General features: G+C 33.3%; 1 protein-coding gene and 1 non-coding gene across 3 annotated transcripts; both read left to right on the top strand.

Moving 5' to 3' along the window:
• Window positions 1–401: 401 nt before the first annotated feature.
• LOC136338797 (cubilin) lies at window positions 402–20,672 on the top strand. 2 transcript variants are annotated; one of them, XM_066281517.1, is made up of 13 exons: window positions 402–769; window positions 12,389–12,609; window positions 12,664–12,914; window positions 12,991–13,208; window positions 13,531–13,686; window positions 13,740–13,974; window positions 14,401–14,613; window positions 15,628–15,880; window positions 16,331–16,510; window positions 16,821–17,041; window positions 17,948–18,186; window positions 18,244–18,471; window positions 18,532–20,672. In XM_066281517.1, the coding sequence occupies exons 1-13, from the start codon at window positions 676–678 to the stop codon at window positions 18,696–18,698; spliced, it is 2,676 nt and encodes an 891-aa protein (XP_066137614.1). In that variant the 5' UTR covers window positions 402–675; the 3' UTR covers window positions 18,699–20,672. The 2 variants fall into 2 exon arrangements, with proteins under 2 accessions (XP_066137614.1, XP_066137613.1); XM_066281516.1 differs by having other exon boundaries at window positions 12,386–12,609.
• A 2,011-nt stretch (window positions 20,673–22,683) lies between these two features.
• Window positions 22,684–22,754, top strand: TRNAG-CCC (transfer RNA glycine (anticodon CCC)). Its single transcript has one exon. It is a non-coding gene; the product is annotated as a tRNA-Gly (tRNA).
• The last annotated feature ends 1,173 nt before the right edge of the window (window positions 22,755–23,927 follow it).

Below are 23,927 nucleotides of genomic sequence, written 5' to 3'. Positions count from 1 at the left end.
AAGGGATTGAGTAATTTTTTTGGAACATCATGTCATATTTCCTATTCAAATGTATAATACGTACAGGAAAATATAAAGTGTTTAAAAAATTGCTAAATGAATTGTACAATAAATTGAAATATTTCTCTCATGTATCAAAAGTCTCATAACAGGAATGTACTACTTACGCGGATCAATTCGATCAAAAAATAGTTTTTCTCTTGTTTTGTAGTAACTATTTGTTTTTCTCGCTCTCTTTGTCTTTGATTGTATCGTCTCCATATTTAGTACGTATTCTTCGAAGAATTATCCCTAGAATTGCAGCACAAGCGAGCCCTTAATAAAGACATGTCGACATTCGGGCTCCTGCGACCGTTATTCGGCCATCTTCGCTCAGACCCTGTAACGTGCAGGAGATTTTAGAGTTCGAGCTCTATCATAAAGACAGTGTCGAATAGACTCTATATCGCTGCCCGGGCAGATTTGCTCTATATTCGTGCACAAGCTTTTAGCTCGATACGTATCCCAACAATCGGTTATTCTAATAAGTTGATCTTTTAGTAGAAGGAATGATTATTGTTTAGCATAAGGTAGGCAGGGTGCGGGTCTTGAACTGTGGATTTTTACTTTAGCAAATGACAGAGAATACAGCAATAAAATCAAGGTAGAGAGTTGAAACCATGAAATACAACGGAGATGGGATTTAAAATCATTTTGTTGCTATGTTGTCACCTACTAGCCACGAAAGTTTTATTTGTTCAAGCCGGAAGTTCTCCATCTATCAAAAGAAGTAAGTAAGTGAGTTTTGTACATGTTGCTCAATATCCTTGAAGTTGAGTGGAAAACTTCGTATATGGTTGGCTCCAACTGGGGGTTAGAACGTAATATCAAACACGCCAAAAGGTATCGATATAGAGGACAAGGGTCCTGATATGTATTTTTAAACCCGAAGTTCTATTATTAGAGCCCTTATTTATACTCACGCTCTGCCATTATCGATTTCCGTAAGGAATCGACAGAGGTTGTTATTTCACTCACCAAAAATAATAAGCTTACATAACCAATGCGGTGGACGATGTAACATTAAAGACAATTACTATGGCAATCATATGCCGGAAAACTTAGGGCTGGGAAAACCTCATCAATCTTCTGGTGGTTACAATAAGCGCATAATTTATCCGCAAACTGAAAATACGCACTGGAAAGTTCTTGTTGGTTTATGGTAACGCAGGTTCAAATTAATGAAAATTTATGTTGGAGATGGTTTTCACTCAAAAATTAGTTTTACCAAACGAGCTTTCCTTCGAACAAAGAAATGGTTACGGCCGGAATGACTAACTGAAAACTAATTGTCGTAAGTTAAAATAAAGTTTTTTCCTTTGTTTCTATAGCTCGAGGTTAAAGTTAACAGCACATTAACAATTTAGTCCTAATATAAATACGAATGTGACATTTTCTGTTATAAAGAGTGAGTCGGCTTATATCCGCAGGATTCGTGTTGAAGAGAAATCTTTACATCATATGAGAAATAAAAAATAAATACAATATTTGAAATAATCGTAACTTATGTTACGCACAAGTGTACTAAATTTGACTTCCAATGGGGAACATGGGACCCCTGGAGAACCGTAGAAGATAGTCGGTTAAATGGAGGCAGATTTGCGTTTTTATAATGTTCACTTTGAACTCGTTTTTGAGTTTCAATTAGTTTCTCAACATCACAGAAAAAGCAAATTTCTCACGCCTTATATCTCATTTTTCTCAAGTATATTCTAGAAGGGACAGGAAATCTAAGATGACATTCCTATAGCCCCTTTCCGAGAGCTATAATAAATATGCTTTTTATGTTTTAGGCGAATTATTTAGTTTTTTCAACAACGACTCACACTTCACTTGGGGTGGAATTTTTACTATTATTAGTTAAAACTAAGTAAGAACAACATTCACCCTTTACTAAGGGTTAGCACGAACACCCTTGTCAAAGTTTCTGCGACAAATCTGTCACCGTGTTCAGAGCAGTAATGAATAGAAAAACCACGTTGCGAATTTTAAAAACTATCTTCAACTTCAACTTCAATTTTAAATGGAAATAAACATGTATATAATATATAATATTCAAAAGAAAGTTATTACATATAGTCGAAAGCGATTACGAAACAATGGTGGTCATTTTGAATATTAATATTTTAAGAATTTATAATTATTTTAAGATTTTAAATTTGATAATTATCGTTAACGATCACATTTGTAATAAAATTTCGTTCGCATTTATAAAAAACTTTGATGATGGTCTCTTTGAAACCAAAACACTACAAAATGTTATCATGTGTTACATCATTAAAAAGCCCTTTGGTGAGCAGTTTCAAAATATGTCAAAATTTCTTCAGGTCTATGTTAAAAAAAACAATGAGCGGTCGTTACCTCGAAAATTGAGCCAACTGTAAAATTTCGAAAATCGCACACGTCTAGCTCCCGAAAAAAGAATGAAACTTTTGTATTAAACTTTTTTTTAGAAATTTTCAGTTTTCGATTTGTTATGAAAATTAAATTTTGGCATTTTCGGAATTTTACCAATATTTCGGAAAATAAGAAAAAAGTTAACAATATTGTTTTCGGATATTAACTAAAATTCAAGTTTGACACATTTTCTCTAATTCAACTGCCCCCGTAGCTCTCACCGTTTAGGAGATAGTCATGGTATCCCATGACATTTGGGACACTCTGTAAAGCATTTCCCTTTCGCATGCGAATGCGGTTACATTTCATGGCAAATTCGTATAGCCCTACCATCAAGGCTATGTAGAGAGCAAAAACATGTTTTCGCCGGCCACATTGCATCAACACTAAAACCGGGACATTCGAAAATGTAGGCCATATTTTTGTACTGTGTACGCTCTGGTGTGTTGCTCGAACCGTAACTAGCTCCCCATGTAAAAGAAAAATGTGCATTTTGCACCTATCCGCGTACACTTTGAATGAAATACTTTGATTCGGATTTCTGAATTACAGGTAGAAAATTATAGGTAGATATGTATACAGTATGTCCCCCATATGTACACAGCATAGAGGGGGTCGCCAAGAAAAGAAAATTTATTATTTTTGGTTTTGCTAAAAAAATGCATTTTTCATAAAAGTTTTTGCTTTTTCCAACACGTTTGAATCAGTTCTCACCGTTCCAATGTCCCTTTACCTGATAGCTCAATATTCAAAAATAAGTCCATTTACTTGAACATTTTTCGAAGTCCCAGAAATTAATTCTCATTTTGATGACTTATATAACCATGTGTTTCGTCCCGGGGCCATTTACGTTAACCTATGGCCATCTGCTTTTCATCCCATCTTTTGTCTCATCACATATATTACCATACTCTATTACTACCAAGGGAGAAAGGATCACATAAAACCGTCCTAAACTATTGAAACTATCATTGTTCCTTATAATGTTCTCTGGTAGTTACGTTGCAAGTCATATATAATATAATAATTGTCAATTAGTTTTTTAGTACAATAAAAATACTCAAATGATGATAGGTCATCGAGGAGTCCTTATTTGATTATAGTAGAATTTTATTTTTGGAGCCATTAACAACAAATAGTTTATGCAATGATCTTTCTCCGAATTCAACATTTGAAGGAAAAGATCAGAGATACTGTGGTGTCTTTACCGCTTGAAGAAGTCGAAAGAAGCTATAACGGCTGCGTCGAAGGCTTGAGCTTTGTGTTCAAGATGATGGTGAATGGATAGAATGAAATTTTTATTTATAATTTCCTCTTTTTTGTTGAATTATTCTAATAAAAAGTTAATAAACAAAGGTCTTAATTACAGTTGCCATGAAAATAGTAATTAATTTTTGGGACTTAATTTTTGGTATTCATCTGTAACGAAAAGAAAAATTGAAACGTTGAGAAATGATTCAACCGTTTCAGAATAAGCAAAAACTTTTATGAAAAACTCTTTTGTCGTAAAATGAAAAATAAGAAACTTTCTCCTCTTCGCACCACTGTCGGGGGACATACTGTATATCAATATACAGGATGAAACAGTCAAAAGGAATAAATTTAATATCTGCGTATTTCGACATATGTGACAAAATATCGAAACTCGTTAATTTTAGATTCTAAAATTACATCCTGAAACATAAAAATTTCATCCCTAAAATCAATCCCTTTTGCGTGACAATTGCAACCCTCAAATTTTTAAATTGAAAGTATGGATTTGTGATACTGCATTTGAAAAATCTTTTAACTCTGTTCAAAATTGTTATGGTTATAAATTTTATTTTAATTTAATAATAATTTTAAAAAATTCATCTAATTGACGAAATTCTTTACAATAAGCTAAAAACTTATTAACTAATACCGTTTCTTTATTGATAATGTAATAAACCAACGAAACAAATAATTCTCGATGTACCTTGACTTTTCCAAATCGTTGAATAGGAAAGCGAGGGTCGCTAGAATGGCCAGCACGATCACCTGATCTTACTCCAATAGAATTTTTCTTATGGGGATATGTGAAGAGTATTGTGTACAAAACCATGCGATCTAGCTCACTTAACAAAAATAAGGGTTGCGACTAAATCGGGTACGTCTCAGATATTGATTGACGTTAGAAGACATTTTCATTCACGGTTAGGATTTTGAACATCTCATAGAAGATTGAGATTGATTTCTTTAATTATTTTATTAAATTATCAATGACTAAATAGTATTAATTACTAAATTTTAAGTTTATTTTTGAAAGTGTCGTCAATTGTATAATTTTTTAAAATTATTCTTTACAATAAAGTTTAATACCATAGTAATTTTAAGTACAGAATAAAAAGACCTTTCAATTAAGGTATCACCAACCTATATTTCCAATTAAAAAGTTTGAGGATTGCAATTGTCACACAAAGAGTGTTGAATTTAGAGGTAATTTTTTTTCGTTAGGGGATGTAATTTCAGAATTTAAAATTGACGTGAAATGTTAGCCGTACGAGAAATTTCCCAGAGATAGAAATGATGGAAAAAGGGCTAATATATCACCAGAAACAAATCAATGCGATGCAGTTACCCAGTGAAAAGTTCCGATCATTTTTGAAAGAACTTGCCACTAGCACATTACGAACAGCCATGAATTTTACACCAAAATTATCCCTGTACTAATGAATAAATGCATAATGGGTTTCATTGAAATCCATTAAAGCATTTTCCAGATATAGTAAAAAACACTTTTTTTGTACTGAATTTTAACTGTCATTAACGGCGAAACGTGACACTTTTTTCAAATAATATTTGAACAAAATCTTAATGTAATAATCCCTTGATGCCATTTTTGACATACGTTTTCGGGACACCTCGTATATTTTCTATTACACTTATCTGGATCACACTGTATAAATGAAAATTAGTTTTAAAAAATCCGGAACTAGAACTGCAAATTTACGGCCTCGAACGCATCTAAAAATCAATGCATAAATTTTAAATGAATGTATTTTTACGTCTTTGAATTTACTGTGTAATGGCAAGACTTTCGAGAGTTTTACAGCAGGATATTAGATTTCCTCGTATCTCGATCACTCTGTATAAATGAAATTAGTTAAAAAAAATCCCGGGAATAAGACTCCAAATTCAGGGATCTGAGCGCTTCTGAAAATCAATGCATACATTTTAAATGAATGTATTTGAACGTTTTTAAATTTACCGCATAATGGCAAGATTTGAGAGAGCTTTCTAGCAGGCTCATTCAAAGTTATTTTTAAAACCGAATTCGGGAATATTAAAAAAAGCCTTAGGCTCTAGGAATGTTCCAAAGCGAATATTAGTCAGAAGAAATGTATCGGTAACCTCGGCAAAAACGTCATTTGGATCGTTAAAATTTAGTGAACACGACTTCACTACTTCTTTAAAAAAATTGTGATTTATAATATTCCAGTTAACCTTTGGGATTTCTTCCATTTTGCGGAATGATATTCTCATATATTCGTGTCTTTGCTTGAGCAAGTTTATTTCTATATTCCCTCAATAATGGATTATCAGACTGATGCGCATTTCAGACAACAAATTGACTTGTTCGTGGATACCCCGGAGTTCATTATTAAACCAGCAAACAGACGTATATTGAATCTGATATTTGAATCAACTAATTCAATGTTTTTAAAATTGAACTATGTACAAAAAAAAACATAACTCTTGTTTCCCCTTCACAGAGTAATTCCGAAAGGATATTTTATTTTATGCATTTTTGGTCTTTTAAGTTAAAGCTGGTTCAGAATATAGGGCTTAATAACCAGATAAGCCAGGATTCAATGGTTGGACTTCGATATAGCCCTTAAAGATCACTAAAAAGTTATCTAAATAATTTTTCCCACCGCAGGGGAGTGGATAATAAGCCAAAAATGGAAATCAGAAGATCGTTGAATTTTTGCACTTATAATCGCCTGAAAAGAAATTTGCATTTATGTCCTCTCGCATGATAACTTTCGTTCTTTTCCAGAAACTTGAAAAAGTCTGTCAAGGCGGAACAATAAATTGTGACAATGACGATGTTAAAGTGCGTCAATATAAATGCTTCCATTTTACACATCATGAATATAACTAGTATACAGGGTGTGTTCGTTCGATAATTGGTGAAGAGGTTTTGGGAACTAGCAGAGTTACGAAGTCGGTTAAATGAAGAAAGAATTGCAGTTTTAGGAGACCAATTTAATGCTATTTTAGTTTCTTAAAAAAGTTAATGTCTTACTAAATATTTAATAAAAACTAAATTGTTTTCGATTATTTTTAATAGATCTAGCCGTGTAATTATTGATTCTACAGCAATTATGTAAATACGACTATTGTAAATAATTTTGCCCTGAAAAAGATAAGTTAAACAGATTTTTCTAACAATTGTCATTTTTGAGATATGACATACATTTCCTTTTTTTAATGAAAATCATAGGAGGTTATGACTTATTTAAAAATGTATTTTTGGAAACTTTAAAATTACACTAAAAAGAAGACAGTTATGTCTTACAATGGCGAACTTACAGCCTTTTTTAATACAATTTTGCCGTTTTAACAAAGTTGACCATAAAATCGTTGATATTCGTTTATTATTTGTTTGACACTGACAGCTTATGTCATTTAAGTCAAATATAATTTTAAGTTTTTCAATTGCTTTGTTAAGAATATTTCAAATTAAGAAATCATTAAATGTGCACAAGTTTTTGAAATTATTTTTTCAAACCTGGAAAAAAGGGATACTATCGAATGTAATTTTTTCTGTGGGAAAAAATTAAAAAACGAAGTTTACAGAAAAGATTATGATGCAGTAAAAATTTGTAGAGAAATTGTTGAGGAATTTTTCGATGTTATCGATGAGTGTTAAATTAGAAAAGCTACAATTTCAGTTTTGAAGCGATCCAATACATGTGTAAATAGCAATAGAAAACATTAGAACATTTGTATTACTAATATTTAATTAGAAAGTTAATAAATAATGGTTCGTAATTAAATATTTCACAAATAAAAAAAATAATATAAAAGCAATTCAAATACTTAAATTTATATTTGATTTATATGATGCGAGCTATTGGTGTTAAACTAATAATAAACCAATATGAACCATTTTATAACCAACTATCTTGGAATTGAAATATCGAATTAAAAAAAGGCTGTAAGTCCGCCATTTTGAGATATAACTGTCTATTTATTCATATCATTTTAAAATTTGAAAAAGTACCTTTTTATATAAATCATAATTTTCAATACTTTTCAACAAAAAATAACTGTCACATGTCAAAAATGACAGCTGTCAGAAAAAATCTGGTTAACCTATTTTTTTTCGATACATAATTACCTACTATATTCTCTAAACCCAATAATTATACGATTGGTACGATAAAAAAAAATCGACATAATTTGGTTTTTGCTAAATATTTAGTAAGTCATGAATTTTTTCAAAAAACTAAAGTGCCTTTAGATTGGGTCCCCTAAAATTGTAATTTTTTTTCTACTTAACTGATAGCGTAATTGTGTTAGTTTGCGAAATCCCTTCACTATCATAAAAAAAACACACTATGTATGTGTGATAATACTTTTTCATTCAATGTTAAATGCCTAATCGGATTCTGAAATTAAAAAATTGGATAGCATCGGCTTTGGTCCTTACAAAGCCCCTTGCTACTAACGGCAAAAAATATGTTTTCCTGTATTTCCTATAATTTTGTGAAAAATAACTGCAATTCACACGTTTGAGATATATTTCTCCAACTTTTTCATTTAAGCTTGATATAAATTTCTAACAAATTCGGAGATATTTACTGTAAACAAAAATCTGAGACACCCTGTATAAGACAATAGTCAATCTAAATTACATTCGACTTTCCATTACTCTGTATTGATATTTCTTAAATTATATTTGAAAGTTAAATAATACTTAGCATTATCAAGATTTTAGGAGGTAACATGGCTTCAGATGCAAATGAAGGTGGCAAGTATTCTTCACGTCTAAAACTCCCAAATACTTTAAGAGTTGATAAATAAAAGTACTGACAACTTTCCATGGAAGATAACTTTCATGAACAAAATTCTTGTTTTATTATCACCTTTGATAAAACGTTAGACAGATTTTATGGGTCATATTGCTGCGCTGGTGCTGGTGCCTGAATTCTCCACCTGCAGCTGTAGCTCAATGATGTGCCCTCATTTCATCTTTTTTTTTATGGATGACCCGGGGGAAAACCTGATCTACCCTTTCGGTATATAAAATTGAAAACACATCAGTTTTTCACGACTAAAAGAAGTCCGCATATCTTCTTTTTTTATGATTCTGATCCCTTACCATTCACAAATTAAAAATTTAAAAAGGAAGTTTGTTTGGAAAACCTGTTCGGTCCTCTTCAGTTAAACTCACTTCCATTTAAAGAAATCAATAGCTCTGTCCCAACAGGAAAGAAAACCTGTTTCGCATCGTCAGAAACCGTAAGAAATATGTGCAAAGAGTCCAGATCGGTTCGCTGCGCAGTGTTCTGACTGATTCTGTTGATTCAAAATGAGTTTTCTCTTATTGTTGGAACAGGTCTAATAAATTAGTTTTCACTTACCTTATTAACCAGTGTCAATGCTAAGTAATGATAAGTTTCTTTCGACTTGAACTCTTTATGTGCATTTTCCAAAACAAATTATATAAATTGTCATTTTTTCGCAATTATTCCTTAGACGTTATGTACAATTTTTTTTGTAAAATAACTGTTTTCAAACAGGGATGGCTTTTGTATTTTTATATAACGTTAAATCACAAAATTCAAAATACAACTAGTATGTTATAAGGAAGTACTTTTTAACACTAGTTACTTCCTATAACATCCCTACCAAAATTTAGTTTTGTGAAACAGAATAGGTTCTTCCATTCAATTAATTGGTAGATTTGGAAATTTTTCATTGAAGATCGTAGTTGCAAAGCGTAAATGTTATCTCAAACTTCTGTGATATTTTTATAGTGCCACCTCGATATTTGGTTCCGATTGCTTTTTTTACCCACCAATTTAAAAAAGTGAAAATGAGTGACAATTTCATCATAAGATGAAAACCTACCCTATAGAATTTTAACTTGGTATGAAACTTGGATGGAGCATTGCAATCCCTCCACGAAACAAGAATCCATGCAATGGATTCATAAGGGCTCTCTTTCACCCAAGAAGGCAAAAACGCAATTTTCTGCGGGAAAATTGATGGCCGCAGTTCTTGGGACGCAGAGAGGATTCCCTTAATTAAGTATATGCCAAAAGGGAATACAATAAAGGGGAATGTTTACAAAGACACAATAAGAACTTCAGACCAGCCAAACGAGAGGAAAGACTTCACATTCATGCTCAGAAAATTCTGCTCCTGCACGTCAATTGCAGGGTGCGTCAAGCACAAATTGTTGGAGTTTTAGTCAATGAATGCGACTTTGCGCAATAACTGTATTTATTCTATGCAAAAAAATAACACTCAAAAACACTTTATCAGTTTTGGAAAACGTCCTGAAGTGATATTTTGCAGAATTAATGTGAAATTTTTTTCAAACACTTACTGTTCATTAAAAAAAATATGGAATAAGACTGTTACTATTTTTGAACTTTACGTTGAAAATACTTATTTATGTCACAAATTCAATAAATGACTTGGTAAAGCACGAGTTCTTTACAGACGGGGTGACGTCTAGAGCCGAGTAACACCAAGTACGAGTAAACGTAAAACCCGTACTATAATAGCACCTAATAAATGTGTATCGGATAATAATTTATTTTATGCTATTGCCTAGTTTACAAAGGGCTTACGTTCTATATCAAGGCACAATTAACAAACAAAACACTTGTCCCAAATACATTGGCTTTTTATTTAATAAATGTTTGATTGTTTACTTGTAAAAAGTATTGTGTCACTCAGTATTGTGTCACGGAAAGAGAAAAATGTTTAATTTAAGTAAAAGAGTAGGTTTGGAAACGACTGCAATTTTTTAAACTGTAGATCCTTAATTAAAACCCGGTAATGTTATTTAGTAACACAATTATAGTATCAGGTACGATAATGTTTGATTTACTAACCGCAAATCAGTGCAGAATAAACAGATCTACCCGAACAACACGAATAAATTTCGTTTGTTCTCCAACTCTTTGTTTTGATAACTCAGTAAATAACATAAAAACTCCCCTCGTATGGATTGAATTATTTAAATGAAAGACTTTTATTGATGTTTTTGCACCATACCACCATAAGTCAGAAAAGAATTAACCATAACATGAACACATTTGTTAAAGCGACTTTCATATGGAATGTTTGAATTGCGAAATATGTTCTGATTGGCCCATTCCCCACCAATATACCCAAAGATTTTACTTATTTACGATAATACTGTACGGCCCTAAATTCTGCCCCCCGCCCTGTTATATCTCCGATATTTAGAGGTTTGTTTCAGCATAGAGGTAGCAAAACCGATTCTGGGCTTTGGATTCTGAGAAATGTGCCAAAACACCAGAAAGTATGTTAGCATCAAAATTGTATACTTTTTTCCCGGATTTCGGTCCTACGAAAAATATGAAATGATACAAAACTAATTAAAATGAAAATCGAACAAAATGTGATTTAAAATGAAAATATTATTATTTTTTTAATATATAAATGAGTTTGAATTAAATTTTTATTAAATAAAATTTTAAAAATATAATCGTAATTTTCTTGAACTCAAACGCACTATATAATTACGAAAAATAAAAAATTCTCAACTTAATCGATATGAGACATTCTCGGTGTAGGTTCTTGTTTCGAGAGATTCCTTAAATTGCCTATAAATAAACTTCTAAATTATTCCCTAGCAGACAACGTTAAGCCCTAAAGTTTGATGATCGACGCAACAGGGTTATCATTCAATAAAGCAAATTTTAACAGGATGTAGACAATTGAAAACACACTTAACCCGATAACATTTCATATAGTGGACATCATTGTAAATATTTATAATCTGACTCCATTAAGGGAAGAGCATTACGTTTGGTATTCTATTAATGATTAAAATTTTAAGTTACAATTAGCCTTCTGCGTAGTTTTAGTTGTTGCTACTTCATTTGATGTTGCTCCAAAAAATTGCAGAAAATGGCATTTTCGGTATAGGTACTAAAACCAAACTCTTTAAGTAAACTAATTTGTTAGTCACTCGCAGGTCCGGAATTAGCAGATCTCGCGTTCTGGTCGAAATTTTTAATCATTCCCCCATCCTCATCTCTGTCCCCAATAAAAATCACCGTCGTGCAAAGTCCGTCACCCTGGGCCGTCATCCAATCTCGCACCCCATAAAACCACCCGGTATGCCCAATTTTGCTTCATCGAATTAACATTCACCACCTACGGGGTGTTTCAGAACAATGGAATGAAACTTCTAACGATTGTTCAGTGCAACAATAGAAGACATTTGAATATAAGTGCTCGTATCCGCAAACGTTTCCCTAAAGCGATGTGGCCTTATGATGCTTCAAGACAGTTATATCCAAAAATGTGCTTTATCCAATTTTAGTACGTTTTATTTCAATTTGTTTGTACAAAATAACACTACAGAAATTAATAAAAAATGCTGCCCTTGTACTTACACGCACCTACTAAGTAATTTTTCCTAAATATTTATTTTAGCAAAGACTGGGTTTGATCTACAGTGTATAGAACAACATTGGATCGACACAGGTGGTCCAGATCCGTGGCCCCCTAGGTCAACTAATCTAACACTATTAGATTTTCACTCTGTGGGGACTGTAATCTTTCTGTGGGGCATGTAAAGTCGGTCATGGGTTCTTATACTCATACTATTCCATTGTTGCTACCGAACGATCCTTAGAAATTTGATTCCACAGTTCTGCAACAGCCTCTACGTTCAATATTTTTAGTTTTTTCTAATTTTTTCTTTCAGTAGCTGACTCCAAAAAGGATCACTGCAATAAAACTGTGGACATTTACGAAGATGTCTCTAGCCCAGAGGTGACCCAGGAAAACTTTGGAAAGTCGATGACCTGCTGGTACAGGTTTCGATCATTCCGAGGTGCTCCGAAAGACTGGATCTTAAGAATAAAATTTAACAAATTTAAAGTTGGGACCCTAGTTAATGCTACTCATTGTGAAGGCGGTTACATGCAGGTAAGACCACTTGCTGCATAAATTGCAGAAGTGGGATAAGACTATGTATTTCAGATAGTTGATGGAAACGCCAAGACAGATGTATCAAACAGGAAAGAACCTGGAATGTACTGTGGGGAAAGTGAACAGCCGCAAACATTCATGTCTGAAACATCATTTGTTAAGATGCTCTTTCATGTTGAGAACTTCACCGACCAATCGTACTTTAGTTTCGATACGCGAGCAGAACAGCAGCTGGTTGTGTATCTGAGATATGGCCAGCATCCAGAACTTTATCCAAACAGGAGAGGGGAGGTTGTTCAAGGGTATGGGGAGGAGTCCATTTTCTGGAATAACAGTTCCTCCTTCATGACTTAGGAAATAATTTTTGTATGTTTGTAGCTCGTACTGCGAACGAATATTCAAAGATTGCCGCCTTCAGACCTGCTATGTTCAATCACCAGCCTATCCAGGCGTATATCCTCGAAACTTGCACTGTAGGTACTACCTGAATACTCGGTTACCGTTCATCAAACTCTATATCGAGAATGAGGAGTTTAATATCGATGGCCAGAGGTGTGAAAATATCATGACGTGCCCCATGAGGCCAATATCTTCAGGTTAGTTCGGATTAAACGTTATACTGAATGTGTTACAAAAGAAGGAATAAAACCAACACACACTGAGTTTAAATAGATGCTTCGCTTTTGAAATCGGCTCGTTTTTTTTTATTTGAAATTAATCTCGGATAGTAAATTTACCAGAATCAGGGGACGAGAATTTAACTTGAAACTATTACCTGAAAATTTTTCTATCGCTTAAAAGTGTTTTGGATGATACTATCAGTCTGAAGTGTCCTGGTTCTTAATTTCGAGCCATATCACCATCAGAGTTGAAATTATTTTACCTATTAATACTGAGATTAGGAATTCTTCTCTATAGGCGAGGAAAACTGCCCTTACGATTACATCAAGATCTACGACGGAAAAAACGAACTAAGCCCTGTGATAGGTGTGTTTTGTGGAATGGGAAAATTTCCCTACTCAATAATCGGTACATCACAGGACTTATTCGTGGAATTCGTAACCTCCCCCGCAGGTTAGAAAACAACCATAAACACATTCACAATTTACCCGTGTGTGAAATTTTAGGCCCTTTATTAAACACTGGTTTCCACTTTAACGTGGGAAACTGGCCTGGGCATGTTGATACTGCAGGCAGCAGAAATGGAACATGCGATTGGCTTTTATCATCGGAAAGCCTTAGAGCTTCCGGTGACTCTGAGGGGATTTTTTTGTCCGTGGCCCATTGGTATCCCCCTCACACCACCTGCACTTATCTAATGCAAGGGGACCCAGGAGAGATTGTTCGATTGTATTTTCCCAGGTGAGTAAATCAAGAATGAATAAAGGTGGAAGAATGTCATAGATATCTGCTTTGAGGATTTACACCATAGGTGTTGTTTGGGGGTTATAAACTGCTTTCATTGAGCAACAAGCGCTAATGAAGCGAAGTGCCACAAATTTACATCCTTGGACTATGTTGGTCAGATATCGGCCTCGGTATGATTTGATTTTAGGCCGCGTGCAATTTCGAAAATTCGTACTATTATGGAAAATCTTGTATCTGTTTAGGCCTACTTAATTGCATAAATATCTATCCGTACCAATATGTATTACTGTTGTGCTCATCATATCATATTTCCCTCTCTCCACTCCATCTCTCTCGTATCACTCCAGATTTTTGGCTTTTAAAAACTTACCCAACCGAATAATATTTTAGATTTTTTTTTATATTAAAACGCATATTCAGTTTCAGGATAAATCGTATTGAATCGCCAATACAACCCACAGATAACGACTGCGGGGAGTCGTTAACGCTATATGATGCTTCTTGGGCTGACGATTCGAAAATAATTAAAACCTTCTGTGATACCTTTTCTAAAGCAATGGAAAAATATGATTTCGTGTCAACCGGAAATTCCCTCTTTGTTAAATTCGAGAGCAAAACTGGGAGTTATAGTGGGTAAGTATAATTAATTTACTTGTCTCGGGCGATTAAAAATATTGTTTGGGACACTCATTTAAATATGCTATTGAAGAATTACCCTGTAAAACCAAAAAGCGCGTTTTTGGAAGCACGGATTCTTTTTACATCCTATACAGGGTTTGCCTTTCGGAGATTTAAAGTTTATATTTTGGTTTTATGATAAATCTGGCATTGTAAAAATATCTTCAATCTGATATAACTTCCGATTAAATCGGAAACTGACCATCACTTCATTTTTTTAAATGACACATGGCAGTCTCTTTGCAGAAAATGTTTGTTTTGTTGGAAATAAACATAAGTTTCATAATACAACATAGGACCGATTCGCAATTGTTTTTAATTTATTTCGATTTTTGTGTATTTTTCGACACTTATAAAGATTTACTGAAATTCAATTGTATACAAAACTATTTGACTTAAATTGATGAAATTAATTTTAAGATATTGAAAAATGAACAAATTTTTGTTAACAATTAAAGAATCAAGAAAAATATTTGAAAAGGTTATTGCAAAAAATTATTGGAATTTAGCATTTTTAAATTAAAAAAATCATTTTTTTCATATTGCATCCTACAATTATTTTTGCAAAATGATAATGGTAGAAGAAAAATAAATAAATACGGCATACATAATAAGTATCAAAAATTATTACTTTTTGAGGAAGTCAAAAAAAAAATTATCATATAAATTATATAATCTTTATAGTGTGTAGGTAATTGATACATCAGCCTACCTTTACATGATCAAGTTTCTCAATATATTTTTTTCACCAAGCCAGGTTTTTTCCATAAAATAAAAATACAAACTTCAAAAATACATCAAACTTGAAATTTTCCATATATAGATTGTGTCAGCCCTCAAAAGCGAACCCTGTTACTGTTTCCAAAAATTTAGTTTTTAATTTTCCAATTCATTTAAAGTTTTGAAGGGATTAAGATATTTTCAACTCACTGCGTAAGTGATTCTATTATTGTAATATCATTTCGTTAGGTCATCTCTGTATTATTGGGCTCACTACGATTTCTTTAACAACACAAAATTGGGGGAGGCCGTCCCTGGAAAAAAATGCGATGAGGTATTTGCATCGTGGAGACAGACAAAGGGGTGGCTCAGATCGCCACTCAATACTCTCATTTATAAGCAACAGCACTCAAATGATGACGTGTCCTGCCTTTACCGATTTGTTACCGATAAAAGATTGTTTTCCAGGATAATTCTTACTATTACATGCGTGAATTTTAAGGTAAGTAAGCGTATTATATGAGCATAAGCGTTGATATTCTTTTCTAGAAACTGGCTGGGAAGTACGTTTTTTCTGTCCAGTTTTTGAAGGAAACATTTTGACCTGGAAAGCTGACCTAAGAGATAAAAAAAAACATTTCTTTTGTTTCATTCATCAGGGAAAATACTGTAAAATTATGAAATGTATTTATTTTATTCATTTTTGAAATAATTCACTATGATGACTAAATATAAAAAAAGAATAATGTCACATAGAAAAGTATCAACTAAACTGTGTCGAAAAAATATTATACGTCAAGCGATCGAAAATCTTAAAAAGCAGAGCTACTTTCCCGTCCTCATAGCGTAAATACTTCGCTATTTTACGAAATCCGCTTATTTTCCCATACACATAAAAATCGCTTAATATTTAGGGTTTTGTCATATTAATAATTCATCCATTCTTTTTTAGGATCATCCTTATAATTCCGGACCCTGTACCAACTGCATTGAAGATAGGGTGGACAAACTTGTGGTGTGGGAGCCACTACCCCCAGGGGCTAATCATTCCCACAGTCCCATTTCGCTCAATAAAGCCATGCAGTCAGGGGACATTACCTGTATATGTAACAGACAATCGTTTTCAACACAGGTAAGTGCAAAATATATGCAAACCCTTAAGGCGGATTGAAATGGAAAACGTTGTTAATCACTCTTCATAGAACGAAAGTCACATTCGAAAAGCAGAAAAACTAAGAAATTAATGGTTGGCCGTATTCAGCACAGCTCTGTAACTGTTGATCAACTGTTTGAAATTCATTACAAGATTGGCGTCAACTACCTTTTAAATGTGTTTCAAACGTGGCGTATTATTCAAAACCAATAGTTGCACAAGTATTGATTCTACTCAACCAGAACTATATTAAGGGCATCATCTAATAAAATTTGTAAATATATTTCAGGTTATTTCTAAAGGAGAGCATTTGAATCTTCAATTAATAGTAGATAGTGCACATAGTGCATTGAGTTACTTCAAAAATACGAATCCACTCTTCGAAGCTACGTACGAATTCGTACATGGACCATTATGTGGACCGGCCGTAATTTATCCAATTACGGATGGAGAAATTCATTATCCATATTACGAAGCCGTCGGTTATGTAGAGCCTCCGAAGTCAATACGGTAATACATTTATACTCTACGGTTTTAAATTCTTATTTTAAAGAATGTGTTGTAAAATTAACGGGGGGCAAAATGTAAAGCTGCACAGTATACATGATACTCGACAGGAGTCAAAAAATATGGAAATATTCTACTATTTCCTTAAGCAAAAGGTTCTTGTCAACATCCAGAAACACGGCAGATGATGTACTTCTAATAACACATTTCGGTGATTTGGGCGCTTTTTTAAATTTTTAAACGTGATGCCGTTCAGTCAAATTTTAGGAACGTGTTCAATTCTGGCCCTACTTTCATTGAAGACATCACACAATATATCTTACCATTAAAAAATTATTGCTTCACACCTACAATCTGTTTCGTTTCAGCATTAAATCACTGTTTAGCTAAGAGCTCGAAAAGTGGTTCCTCACCGTCCGCCAATTCCAGTTGAACGGATACTCGCAAAGTGGAGTTCAGTTAACATTTGAGTTTACACGCACGCGTGCGATATAAAGTTTTACCGCACGTATATCGATTGCGTTGGCTGTCTCATTAACCGCAAAGATTTTTTACACTGACCACTTACAGATTTTTTTATCGTACATGTAAATTGCTACTTTCACTTCAGAAATACTTATAGTAAATCAACTTCATCGCACAGCGGCAAGCAAAGTAAATCTGCTGACGCATTTCTGGGTTCGAACAATAACGTATTGTTTTCAGCCTTGTACAAGTCATGAGTTTTCCTTAATCGATAGATGCGCTTCCGAGAGAATCCTCCTGTGTATTTTCTGTGCGGAACCTAAATTCTCTGAAATAAACCTATGAAAAGATTCTTTGAAGTGCGTTTTTCTAATTCCATATACTATCTAGGAATTCGTGCAATATAAATACGTTAGCAATTCTATTTCTTTCTTTGTTGTACAGGTGCATATGGGAAATTAAAGTAAACAGAGAAAGAGACCTTTGGCTTCACTTTGACCATATTAAGTTTAATTCTAATGCTTGCGACGATGGCATCATTGAAATATTCCTGAAGGGAAGAGTTGATCCATTTTTGACTTTATGTGGAGAAAATGTTTCGCTGTCCAAAGACCTGCCAATTATATCATCAGGTGAATTAACACCTGATGGGAACGATCCATCAATAACATTACAGTTTATCGGTAAGCTCAGAATTACCCAACCCTAAGCGACTTCTACTGTTCAATTTATTTTTATAGGGCGATATTCACCTACCAGAGCTGCCTTCAAAATAGCTTGGACCGAGCTATTCCATTTACCAAGAAACATAGATGGAACATTGATGACATCAAAACTCATCGAAGGAGGACATTCCAACCAATTGGAAAAATGCGAATTTAGTTGCCCAGGCGAGCAAGGGCTGTGCATCCCTTCCAGACTCGTTTGTAATGGAATTATAAACTGCCCTAATATTTCGGGCCATAAGGGTAATTTCCTAACTATCATCTCTGAATTTGATTTTAGAAAATAAAATTTTGCCCTTATAGGAACCCTCTATAATGACGAGTCCCCAGACGTGTGCATCGAAGCCATCACTCCTAAAATCAATTGGTTTTACGTTGGTGCTGCCACAATATCAATCGTGTTATTTATATGTGGATGTTGTATATTTTTATACCGTAAATGTTGTTCGAACTGCTCAAACCTTAAATAATGTTGAGCTAGTTATTCAGTTTCAGAGAATGTTGATTATAATTCAAAAAAATCAATTACCTAAGTGAAATTAAAGTAGAGGGAAACACGATATTTGTCGATGCTCTACAGCGAACGTTCGTAGGGTTGAAGGCTGATTTCTTGTAAATTTATGTTTTAATTGCAAAGGATAAATATCGTTTACAGACTTTAAAGACGGCACCAAACCGTTCGCGCCGCGCTGCGTCACACTGTTAAAATCTGCTCTGCCCAACGCGACGCGTTAAAGCAACTACGGACCGAACGCGTCGCGCTAAGCCGAACTGCGTCGCGCTGAACTACGCAGATTGGCATAGAGTGGCGCTTACTAGCACAAAATGTTTTAAAGAAGAAATTGATTCGGTATTTTGTTCTATTTGACACGCGACACAATATTTTCGCAGCTATTTTCAACCTAGTCCAAAATAAAATCGTATAAACAAATGTTGTTCTTTGATGTATCGATATATGCGAGGTCGTGTTCACTCTTGTTGCAGAATCGCACAAAACATCTGCGCACATTACCGTTCAAATCCAGCACGCCGCGCTGCACAGAGCCGATTTTAATAGCGTGACGCGATCAGTTTGCAGCCACTTTAACGAAAGCCTGGAACGCTCAAAACGTGACTCTAAATAAGTCAAACACATTCAGATGTTTTAAATCAATTTGGATTCCCCCCTTTAACCTGTGTGAATGGTTTTTAATGAAAGTGAGAATGAATTCTTGGTTCGAAAAATGTTGTTTTTAGATAGTTTGTAACGGTTTAGCACTGTTCCATAATCTACAGCGTGTTCCATTTAAAGTATCTAATTTCAGGTCAATTTAAAAACAAATCATCAAGTAGGCAACAATGGTGAGGCACCAGTAAGTTTTCGATGGTTAAAAACGAGTATTCAAAATTTGGTTCAAATCACATAGCCAGATTTTGTCGTACTTATTTGGCGCGTTCTAGTCTGCAAGATGCTGTATAATGACCAGGACACAGAACAGGTGTGAGCAGGAAAGTTCAAAACACGTAGTTTTTTCACATGCATTTTTTTCCGCGTATTTACGGTAGCTGAAATATTGGCTTCTATAAATGCCTTTTAGAAAAATTTTAAAATACAATCAGAGAACCACTAGAAAGCAAGAAAAACGAAAAAGACGTATAACTTGATCAAGTAAATATCGCCAAATTATACCTGCTCGTATGTTTATTTTAAACTAACTTTGGTCTTAATGGTTTATTGCAGTATAGAGATTTTATTCCAAAATCCACCCCTGAGCTACCCCTTCTGGAGCTACCAGTCACTTCAAGTCTCTACCAATTAAAGATGTTAGCAAAACATTTTTTTTTCATTTTCTGAAGCCGATATCTCAGCAGTTTAGACGTCAGAAATCGACTTGTTTTGAGGTGTCCTGCACAAACACTTATTTTTTGGTCCATTGCAGTGCGAATCACTCTGTATAAGCAAGCAAGAGAAGCAACTATATAAATATTCTTGATTTTGGCAACTTATGCTTGGTCTATGGACTAGGTCTATCATCAGGTTTCAGGAATAATTAGTTTAATTTAGCTCTGGTGCTTCTATTCGCGATAAAGCAGTTTTTCAACGTAATTTCTAGCTTGTTTAACTAAGATATTAGACCTATTAAAAATGGGACAAGTTTTAATACACGCACTGTACTGGATACTTTCTGATGAATTATTTTTTAGGAATTAGGCAAATTTGTTAGTTTATTGTTAGTTAGTGTAAGTTTCACCCTGCAATGGCCATTTTTTGGGCAAACAAAGCCCTAAAATGGGCCTGGATTTCTCCTTTTGCACAAAGTTTTACCGATGAGTCATGAGTTAGAGTTGATGTATAAAATGTAAATTAATAAGTTTATATTCCCCGAAGTGACTAAACCGTTTTGGAAAACAAATGCGATATAATTAGTAACCATTAAGATTTCAAATAATAAAACATTCATTTACATTTTTGTTTCATTGTTCATAGATTCATATTCATAGATTTTATTAACACAGATAGAACAAACAACATAAAATTGACACTACAAAATTAATGGAGCACCCTTTTCAAAAACAGGATTTTAATGCTTTTACAAAACTTTCAACTTGTACATTAATTTGATACATCATTAAAATCAGAAAAAAGTTTGAATTTAAAGAAGTGAAAACACGATGTGATGCCTGTAAAAAAAGAAAGTTGACGATGGTTGCCGAAAATCGAAACGTCAGATTCAAATATAGCCACGTTGTAGAAGAGAGAAAGTTGCAGAATGAAGTGTCAATCGTTTTGAATCACCTCGACAAAAAACTGAGGAAAATATAAAAACATCTTTCCGAATAAAAAATTTTTCCCAAAATTTCAGTTTTTTTCGAATACTTCCGGAAACTATCGGTATTTTTCAAACTTTGAAACGGCGTATTCTTGAATTTCACAACTGCGCAACTTTGAGCTAATTTCGTATCTTATAATTACCGAGATTCCCATTGTTGAGTTCCAGAAATGCATCCCCCGTAATTTTTAAATCGATCATATTAAGAAACATCCAAACACAAAATATAATTACTTCCTTCAATTAGATTAACAGGTGAGTATTTGACGCTCCGGTTTTAATTTTGATCCTTAAACCCTGTAAATCTATAATTTTTCAATGAAGATGTACAGGGTCATTTAAACTCGACACCCCTCCTTATTTTATGCAAAAACAGATTGACTTAGCAGAATAATTTTTCACCACATTAAATAAGAAGTCGTAAATTGAAATGAATGTTAAAAATATTAGAATATGGAAAGCGACGTTCGCCTTCGCGACGCCGACGGTGTGATTTTTTACATTCATTTTTTTCACAAAATTTGAAAATCCATATATTCTAAACAAGTTTTGTATAAACATTTTTTCTTTACCTAATATGTTAATGCACATTTGTTTCTCGTATAGCTTTTCAATGATTAGAAATTTCAAAAAAGCTTTTTATACAAAATTTGTTTAGAATGTATTCGATGTTTACATTAAAAAAAAATTACATTTCTGATGAAAAAAACACAGCGTCGGCGTCGCAATGGCGAGCGCTGTTTTCCATATTTTAATATTTTTAGCATTTACTTTAGCTAGCATCCTTTTATTTAATGTAGTGGAAAAATTACTTTTCTAAGCCCATCTTTTCCCGTGTAAACTGGGTGGGGCGCCCAGTTTGAATGGCCATGTACATTCAAACACTTATATAATTTTTATAAAATTTGTTCCGGGTGTTTTAAGAAAATTGCGGTCATGTAAGCTTTCAAATTATTTGACATCGGGCCCGTATGTTTTTGATAAGATATACGTAATATTGAACATAAATAGATAAACCTAATTTCACTTAATTTGAATCTTTATTAACGATCAAGAAAAAATTAAACATATATCTAATTAATATTTATTTACTTACCCCATTTACAATAAATGCTGGAAAAACAGCATTGAATTTTAAAGGCCCATTATCCGTTTATGAACTGTCCATTCCGAAAAGACTCAACCACAAAGGTTTTTTGTTTGAATGTAAATATAATTTTTAGCGCTTAGAAAACTGTAACTAACCAACACAGTTCATGAAGCTTTGAAAAAGACTACTTTCAATAAAATCCAACAAATAATAAAACAAAAGGGATAGTCGTATTTAAATAAAGTTGAGTTTATTTGTTTGTTCAAGATTACATAGAACATATCAAAGACATACTGTCAAATAATCCCAAAACCTACTTCACCGGATTTTTTTTTAAACACAGCATGTACTCAACAAACTGTAAACATCTATTTTTTCTTGAATGTTGTTATTAGTTTGCCTTATTTCTGTCATAAAATCTATCTCAGATTTTTTGCTTAAACATAAATACGAGTGTATGAATATGTTAAATTTTAATCGTTTTTCCTAGTAATTTTTTTTTAATCAGTAAAATCAGTTCATATTCTACTTGTTTAAAGGTTATTTCAACATCAAGCACTGCTGGTGTAGTGGTATCATGCAAGATTCCCATTCTTGCGATCCGGGTTCGATTCCCGGGCAGTGCAGATTTTTAAGTTTTTTTTCTTACTTTTAATAATTTCTATATAATGAATATTATTTATATTATTAATTTTTATCAAAGAAATGAGGAAGCTATAACAACGAATTCATTGGTATTCCGATGGTAATTATAATTATTTTAATTTCTGAGAACTCGCGTAGAAACTATACGCTTGCAAAAAAAGTTACATAGTGAGCCAATTTTCCGTTGCCATTTATCACCCAGTAGATATAATTTTATTCTATCTTAAACTAAGTCATTCATAGCTAAAACTCACACTGCGACCAATTCTGCAAATCATACTAAACCGCGGTGCACAGCGTCTACCAGTTTCCCGGTCAGATATCAATACAATAGGTTGATATATTAATTTATGCTCAGTATGTGATTCTCTGCTTGAACTAATGAGTAGCATTATATTTAAATTGTTGATTCAATTGTTGATATACACATGTTAATATAGAAATGTATCACAAAATACACCAAAAACGAGTAAGTGAGTAATAATACTATCACGCCAGACCGACTTTGTTTCATTGATGACCTCATACCCCATCATGGTCACGGTATGTTGGTTACCGTGAAAATAATCACAATAAACATGCTTCATATATAAGAATGACATCATAAAATTATGTCACGGACTGCACCCTAAATAGAAACTGGTGAGGACCGTAACGAAAAATTCTGTAGTAAATTGTGATGTATGCAATGTATCAAGTTACCTAGGATGGCTCTAATATCTACTCAGTTTTTATTGAAAAATATGTTAAATGTGGTAACAATCTGTAACTTTAAAAAAATTATTAGACGCATTGACGCGACTTTTTATTATACAAGTAATGTCGCCAACTTAGATTTTTTTATGTAGTGCGTAAGTAATATATAAGGTGCCCGAGTTTCGTGTAGCAGAATTTTAACCATATATTTTACGCATAAAAATAATACTATTTTGCTATATAAATTATATTCCAGAAATGGCTTAATAAGGAAATACTGGGTGTTGAAGTTTTAGATTTTTTAAAATTATGTTTTATAACTTTAAAACTTTTTTAAGCATTTCGCTCAAATTTTGAGCATAAGTTTTTCTTTAGGGTAGACATGATTAGATAATATTAGATGACTATGAAAATTTACAAGGTAATATTTTTTGGGGTTATGACCTATTTTACTACTC

Source organism: Euwallacea fornicatus, chromosome 4 (assembly GCF_040115645.1).
Source record: "Euwallacea fornicatus isolate EFF26 chromosome 4, ASM4011564v1, whole genome shotgun sequence".
In the NCBI taxonomy this organism is placed as follows: domain Eukaryota; kingdom Metazoa; phylum Arthropoda; class Insecta; order Coleoptera; family Curculionidae; genus Euwallacea; species Euwallacea fornicatus.
The sequence above is the reverse complement of the archived record's forward strand: the minus strand, read 5'-3'. Positions and strand labels throughout refer to the sequence as shown.

What these genes read in the sequence shown, in the direction of transcription:
- LOC136338797 (XM_066281516.1), top strand. Translation starts at nt 676, where the DNA reads ATGGGATTTAAAATCATTTTGTTGCTATGTTGTCACCTACTAGCCACG. An exon ending in TTACATGCGTGAATTTTAAG is followed by an intron (nt 15,881 to 16,330) that starts GTAAGTAAGCGT and finishes ATTCTTTTTTAG; the next exon opens with GATCATCCTTATAATTCCGG. An exon ending in GACAATCGTTTTCAACACAG is followed by an intron (nt 16,511 to 16,820) that starts GTAAGTGCAAAA and finishes AATATATTTCAG; the next exon opens with GTTATTTCTAAAGGAGAGCA.